Source organism: Magnolia sinica, chromosome 6, assembly GCF_029962835.1.
Source record: "Magnolia sinica isolate HGM2019 chromosome 6, MsV1, whole genome shotgun sequence".
In the NCBI taxonomy this organism is placed as follows: Eukaryota; Viridiplantae; Streptophyta; class Magnoliopsida; order Magnoliales; family Magnoliaceae; genus Magnolia; species Magnolia sinica.
The window spans coordinates 20,537,663-20,545,439 of record NC_080578.1 but is presented as its reverse complement, the minus strand read 5'-3'; the positions used below and the strand labels follow the sequence as shown (position 1 = coordinate 20,545,439).

General features: G+C 42.6%; 1 protein-coding gene across 1 annotated transcript; it reads left to right on the top strand.

Moving 5' to 3' along the window:
* The first annotated feature begins 660 nt into the window (after positions 1-660).
* On the top strand, positions 661-1,840 carry LOC131248484 (dehydration-responsive element-binding protein 1A-like). The gene has a single exon (XM_058248766.1). It carries the CDS (start codon positions 689-691, stop codon positions 1,511-1,513), a length of 825 nt encoding a protein of 274 aa, XP_058104749.1. The 5' UTR covers positions 661-688; the 3' UTR covers positions 1,514-1,840.
* The last annotated feature ends 5,937 nt before the right edge of the window (positions 1,841-7,777 follow it).

Genomic DNA, 7,777 nt, shown 5'->3' with positions numbered 1-7,777 from the left:
CGGTCTCATCTCGTGCAATGTTCTGACCAGTTGGCGATAGGTCCACACCTTAGATGGACCAATTAGAGCAAATCCCATGAACCCTCTTTTCTATCACACGGTATTTCCCATGTTTGCAACACGACTAAGATTGCCAGAATGGCCCACTTAACTGCCTTCTCTCGTATGTCTTACCAAGTCCCCTTCCTTGTCAGCGAGCCACACACAACGCGTTTTTGGTAATCAATATCAGACGGCTGAGATGAAGTGACTTCATCCCAAAAAAGGCATTCCATGTATACATTCGCCCAAAAGACACCGACATCTCTGTGAGCCACTTATCTTCCAACGTAAGGGCACCATCGTAGAGACCTGCCTTCTTACTCCGTTAGGTTTGCGTCACGCTTGTGCGAGATGTGATCCACATGTGGGGTAGACTCCCTACGAACATGACCTGTACCAAAATTCAGCCCCGTCCACTTTTCCCACCTTAGACGCTCGCACGTGCGTCGAAAGTTTGCCGCTCGAAGGCACACCGTCAAAGAAAATCTGTACAGAACCGGCCAAAAACCTTTTTGAAATTAATTCACGTTAACTGCTTCATTTAGTGCATTTTCTTCAGATACGTTTGCGGTAGGGTCATAAATCGAAAGAGTCAGACAACCTTCGTCCACACAGCTGGCTAAGTAGACTCGGCCATCTTCTGTGTATGCATACAAAGCATCTTGCACTCCTCGCCTCATATAAAATCCTTTCCAATTCCTCTGTTTTTTTCACAGGAAAAGTTACAAATCCCATGATCTCGACACTTCAGCTTCTTTCAACTCTCACTAATTTCCCTATGCAGGCTTCCAGCTACAGCTCCAATTTCCGACCATATGGCCCACTGGAGAACTTATCACCGTCCAGCAGTGGAACCCATCAAGGTATCTCGGATGAGGAGATGATCGCCACCATCGAGACCAGTCCTCCTAAACGACGGGCCGGACGGATGAAATTCCGTGAGACGCGACATCCCATCTACAAGGGTGTCCGGCAGAGGAATGGAGGGAAGTGGGTGTGCGAGATGCGGGAACCGTGCAAGAAGACGAGGATATGGCTCGGGACTTTCCCGACAGCTGAGATGGCTGCACGTGCCCATGATGTGGCCGCCCTGGCCCTTAGAGGCCGATCGGCCTGTCTCAATTTCGCCGACTCTGTTTGGCTTCTGCCCGTTCCTGGTTCTAGCAGTGTTAAAGACATTCAGAAAACTGCGGCTGAGGCCGCGGAAAGATTCCGTCCTTCGAAATCTGCTGCCGAAGCGTTCCATCCTTTGAAATCTGAAATCAATAGAAGGAATGAAAAGGATCCGGTGAAGTGTGTAAATCTTTCCCCACTGGAGAATGTGTTGTACATGGATGAGGAAGCCATTTTCGACATGCCGGGATTGCTTGCCAGCATGGCAGAGGGGCTGCTGCTTTCTCCCCCTCCATTTGTCTCGTGGGATGACGTGGAAGAAGGTGCCGACGTGTCTCTATGGAGCTACTCAATTTGATCCGGAAGGGAGCGGACATTGAGAGAGAGAGGGGGGGTGGGACCCACCTCTTTAAAGATGTAATATCCCACTTTGACTTGGGGTTGACTTTTTTTTTTTTTTACTATTTTTAAGGGTCATTATTTTTTGTACATATTGGCCCAAAAATCTCCATCACATGTAGCCATTGGAATTGTAATATTTTGATTCAAATGGTACGAAACCATACAATTTCACAATTTTCCATAGTTCAAAAATCCAAAAATTCAACTTGACGTCCATACCAACTTGACATTAATTTTGGATGATAAGATCAATTAGTAAATAATAATTACAATTCAGATTTTCTGCTTGCCATAAACAGGTATTTTTTTTCTTTATGTTATGATTGGTCCACATTATCACTAAAGTTGTCAGCACTGCTGCATTGACTGCAGTATGTGATGATGTGGCCCAACCATATTGCAATAGATGGATTTTTTTTTGTGTTCGTGGAAAGCAGAAGATCTTGATTCAAATGATTAAATTATTGAAATGTTTTATAAAAATTTGAATACAGGATGCAAATCATTTTATTTTTTCTTTTCAAAAGAAGGGGTCACACACCAATATCTTTGATAATATGAACAGAGGATGTACAGCCAAACTTTCAGGTGGGCTCCACAAAAACATCGGGCTTCACCTATCATATCGCCTAAATAGAAACCATAAAATGGAAAAGAAAGAATACTCCAAACCAACCTCTCTGTACTGCTTGGAGACATACCCTGCTCCACAGATCGGGGAGCATTCAGAAGCACAGGAAGGAACCATCCCTCCTCCATAAATCAGGGTACATTCAAAATCACTGCTAGCTGCCGAAACCTGGCCTGCAAAAACAATGACAAGAACTTCTTAGAGTTGAAAGAAATCCCTGTATCTCTGAACCCCCTCAGCCTGAGCGTTGCGCCTGCAGGAACAGGATAGCAGACAGCCTGCCTGTCACCCCAAAACTCCAACAAGAACGTGATAGCAGACAGACCACGAGAAGAGGATAGCAGCCCGTCCGCAACTACCACCCTAAACTCCACTCGCAATGAAACAGTTGCCTGAGCTACGACTGCCAAACAATCAGAAATCTCCCGAACAAACTACTTTTAGCACCTGCACGAAACAACTTACCGCCGACTGCTAGCTATGAATGTCGCTCTTCCCCGGCAACCGGCTACGCAAATTTTATTTTATTTTCAAAACATCTGGCCAAATCAACCTTCAGCAATTCCAGATGACAATTCAGACCACAACCAATCTCCCCAACATACAACCAGCAGCAACCTTATTCATCCACACAAGTAGCACCTCAGAACCCGCAGCCAAACAAGTACTACAAACAGGTCTCCGAAATACCCTCTTGTCCTCACAGAATTGTTTTACTGACCCTAATCGCTCGCAGACCAGACCGGTCGAGCACTAACTCCCATCGGGAAGTATGGGGGAGGGCTGCCAGCTCAGATAGAACCATGTCCTGCTGAGAAGTGCTACCAATCTGAGCCAGACTATCCGCCACTCTGTTAGCTTCTCGTGGGATGTACTTGATTGTGATTCTGGCTGTGCCCTTGATGATATCAAATTGCCTTTTCCAGTACATGATGTTCCATGGGACTTGAGCGTCTTTCGAGAACAGCTCCACCGCTGATGAGTCGCTTTCCACTTCCACGCTGTTAAGGCCTCGCTCCATGCATAGTTTGAGGCCGGATGCAATCACTTGCATGGTATATTGGTATCAGTTTTAAAATGAACACTACTCAAGCAAGTTATTTGGTTTGACGCGACTGAGTCAGTGAGCTGACTCGACAAGGCTGACCAAGTCATAACTCAATCGAGCTCCCTAACGAGTTTCAAGTGGAAATCTTGTACATTAGTCCAGTTCACTTGGCCGAGTTTCTAGTGAAGTTACCCAGTTTTAAAACTATGAATTCCTCATTTGGTTGTGACATTTTAATTTATGGCCTGCAAATAGACAATTAAGACAACAAATATGGCAACTGTTGGGGATAAAAAATACAAGTCCGCAGACTCGGACTTAATGCCTCGGGTCACAAAAGGATATGTCAAGTCCGAGGCATGATTCGCTAAACCGAGACAAAGGTTGAGTCGGTTCGGACGACTCATCAGCGTTCCGGGCATGCGTCGGGCGGACCACCTTGCCAGACCGACCATCGCAAGGACGGGCCTCATCCCGGATATCTTGGGATAAGATCTCCGACCCCGAAGCTCACGGGATCGGATGAGGGCTCAAGATGGGCGCGATCCTATCTCCGTGATACCAGGAGAAGATCCCGCGCTCAATATCAGGAAGAGAATCCTTGTGCGACAGAATGCCCGAGCAGCTATAAAAGAAGGACCCCGGTCACCTTGAGAGGTACGGAACAAATTCCCTCTAAAAAGCTCATCAATACTCTAGTGAAGTTACCCAGTTTTAAAACTATGAATTCCTCATTTGGTTGTGACATTTTAATTTATGGCCTGCAAATAGACAATTAAGACAACAAATATGGCAACAATCTGCATTTCAGCTGAAGAAAAGGACCTAATACTGGCGGCGATTTTTGGATCTTGGACATTATAGGATAATGATCCATTCAAGAAAGTAGTATGGATTAGAAAAAGGCCTACTGTGAGAGCTAAAAACCCAAATGAATGATGCAAAGACACTAGTTACTCTTGCCACCGTTTATCTTAAACAGACACATACAAGTGGTCAATCGTACCGTGCGTACTCAAAGATCTTATCAATCTTAAGTGGTCCTCAGTTGGGCCCTGACCGCAAATTGTCTGTCATGTGGTTGGAAGCTATGTGTCGCACATGAAGATGACTATTATAAATCTACTCTGTTTCAGTTTCTAAAGAATACAGTAATACAGGAGACCAAAAATCAGGCAGATCTAAAACTCATGTGAACTATACTACACAAAACAGCGGGGAATGTGGGGTGACAATAAGGAAGCGGATTGTATCTGACTTGCCATCTGACCTTTAAGCATACCGACCAGATTTGTAGGAGGGCTCACCATGATGTATCTATTTAGCCTATTTGTTCGTTACTTTTTTAAGACCATGTTAAACAGTTAAAGTATAAGCCCAAAAATGAGGAAGATCCAACGCTTTAGTAGACCACACCAAATAGTAAACATAGGTTGCATGTACAAAACATTAAATGCAAGTTGCCTTACATGTCCAATATAGTATTTAGGAGTAGTCTCTTGTGCGGTCCACTGGAGCACCGGATCTGACTCATGTTTAGGCACAAGAGATTATAAAGGGGATTGATGGCGCGGATAAACAAATACATCACGGTGGCCCTTCGTTCGTTACTTTTCTAAGATCATGTTAAACAGTTGAAGTATAAGCTCAAAAATGAGGAAGATTTAATGCTCTAGTGGACCACACCAAATAGTAAACTTAGGTTGCATGCACAAAACATTAAATGCAAGTTGCCTTATAGTTATATGTCCAATATAATATTCAGGAGTAGTTTCTTATGTGGTCCACCAGAGCACTGGATCCACCAGAGCACTGGATCTGACTCATTTTTAGGCACAAGAGATTAGAAAGGGGATTGATGGGGTGCGGATAAACAAATACATCACGGTGGCCCATGACTGCGCTACATTCACTAATTCCACACGTGGAAGGTGCAAACGTTCACACGTAGGACACATGCATCAAAATGTAAGACAAAAGTGTGGTCTGAGCTTTCCATTAGATTGTATATGCATACGGTTCAGATCTTGTATGATAGAAAGCGGGCATGGATAAAGAGATACATCATGGTAACCTAACCTGCCTGAGTTGCACCCCTACCTCTCATACCTATTGGCAGCCTACAGCTGTGTGTACACCATCCAATGAGCACATTAAAACAAAGCCCATCATGATGATGGGATGTGGCCATACTATAAAAAGCAATTGAGAGATACCATAAAAGTCCAAATTCATATAAGTGGTCCACATGATAGTTGAAACTGCCTAATTTTCTGCCGCCCAACTTACACGTGGTCCAGCCTTATTCCACAGCTTGGTTACCGAACACGGACCATGGTGGTTCGGCAATGTGTACGATAAAAAAAGAAAAAGAAAAAGAAAAGAATTAAAGCCGTCAAATGTTGCATGGTTGACTATGAAGTCTTTTATTTGAGTTGAACGTGGGTTGCATTAGCCACGTGTCGGGACACCATTCTTTAATATCTCTCCTGACTTTTTAATTTTTGCCTACTGATAGACAGTCAAGAACACATGCATCAATGATCTGCATTCAGCTGAAAAAAGACCTACTGTCGGTGGCCAAGATCTTCCGATCTTGGAGATTTTAGGGTGGTGATCCATCGGATCCTCACTCTTGCTCCGGTGGTAGACTCTCAACACCCGTTCAAGTGTTCGAGTATTCATAGGTGGTGAAATCTCACTACCGCGTGAGTGTGTGAGGTGTGTGTGCGTGTGTAAAAAAAAAAGGGTGGTGATCCATCCAGGTGGGATGCAACGGGTCAATGGTTTGGATTAACGGACCAGGGGACCCACTTGTGAGAAGTGAAAACCCAAATGGAAATAGTGCAAAGACATGGGCTTCATGCACCGGACACTTGATTTGCAACACTGCCAATGGGGTACCCGACTCGTGGATACTCAAGATCCGATCCGTTTTCATTGGTCCAGAGTTGGTGCCCATATATAATCAGATCCAATTAAAGGTCCAACAATACAGACCCGATTAGATATCAAGTTGTATTAGCTAGGACTAAGGAGGATAAATATGGAAACTTTTAAATTATCTTCTATTTATATATAATCGTTCAGAACTTATAAAAGCCATGCACCTTTCTAGTATAGATCTAACTCCGACTCCAAATTAACACTAATGGATTCGGATCACTACCTCTTGCATGTTCCCCACATGAGGACACGGCAAGATGGAATTCAAATAATTAGAGGTGGAAAGTCGTCAGATTTGGATCAGATTGTGATTAACGGTTGCGATTCTAAAAGTTTAATAGCTTAATTTGACACATTCCTTATGGGGCTTTTGACATACTGGCTAGTTTCTTAAGAACTAGTATAAAAGTCAATTCCATCTCCCATGCGGACATCGGCTGTAGAGTATTATGGAATGTTAAGACTTAAGGGTTTAATAGCCTAATTTGACATGTTCCATCATTCCTAAGGCTTATATCATATCAGTTGAGTTCTTAACATTAGCCATAGCTCGATCTGTTTTCCAATTAGGCTGAGGATTTTGAACTGAACCTAACCTATGACCCGACTGTACGCGCATTGCTTATTCAATCTTTGGATATACATGCGTGGGTGTGTCGGAATAGAAATTGCGACTTCAATTCAAACCGAACAACTATGACCCAACTGAAAGGATAGGCAAACACATAGTGTATAACCGAAATTTGATGGGATTAGTCGCCTATTCAGCCACTCGCTCAGTGTGTAAACATGATCAGATAATATTCAGAGGGTGGGATTTGTCCTCTAATAATAGGTTACACCTTTGCCTTTTGTACGAAAGGATTTTTCGATACAGATAAAATGAAATGAGATAATGGTTCTTATCATTGATTGCGAAGAGAAGCTGCAAAACACATTTCCGAGTGATGAATTGAATCTAATGTACAAGGATCCTTACTCTTGCTTCGGTGGTAGACTCTTAAGAGTTTCAACACCTGGTCAAGGGTTCAATTATTCATAAGTGGTGAAATCTCACTACGGTGTGAGTGTGTGGAGTGTATGTGCGTGTGTAAGAAAAAAAAATCTAATGTACAAGCATAGACTCAAATTATAGCTAAATTTACCAGCCACTTGATTAACCTTACAGATTACACTGCGGACTATAGACAACGGCTGAAAAGTAAAAGATTATACTAAAAAATGTAATTTACTTAATAAGAAAAGTAAAGGATTACACTATAAAATGTAAATGGATTGGTAATTGAAAAGATAATTGAAAGATAAATTTTACCATTTATATCCCTAATCTAGTCATCCTGATCTTTTTCACGTTTTAATGGTTACCACAACCGTTCATCACTACTTAAATTTTCATGTTTTTCCTTTTATTCTGTCTTGTAACTATTTGTTCACGATTGCTTCTTCACTGGCCGCTTACGCATTGATATGACATCATCTAATATGTTTCAATTGTTGTTTGTTAAGAAATCTTTTCAAATCTCCAAACACACCAAGTAAATTTTGTATTAATCACATGTATTCTATTTTAATTGGCTATTAAGATAAATGAGGAT

What these genes read in the sequence shown, in the direction of transcription:
- LOC131248484 (XM_058248766.1), top strand. Translation starts at nt 689, where the DNA reads ATGCATACAAAGCATCTTGCACTCCTCGCCTCATATAAAATCCTTTCC.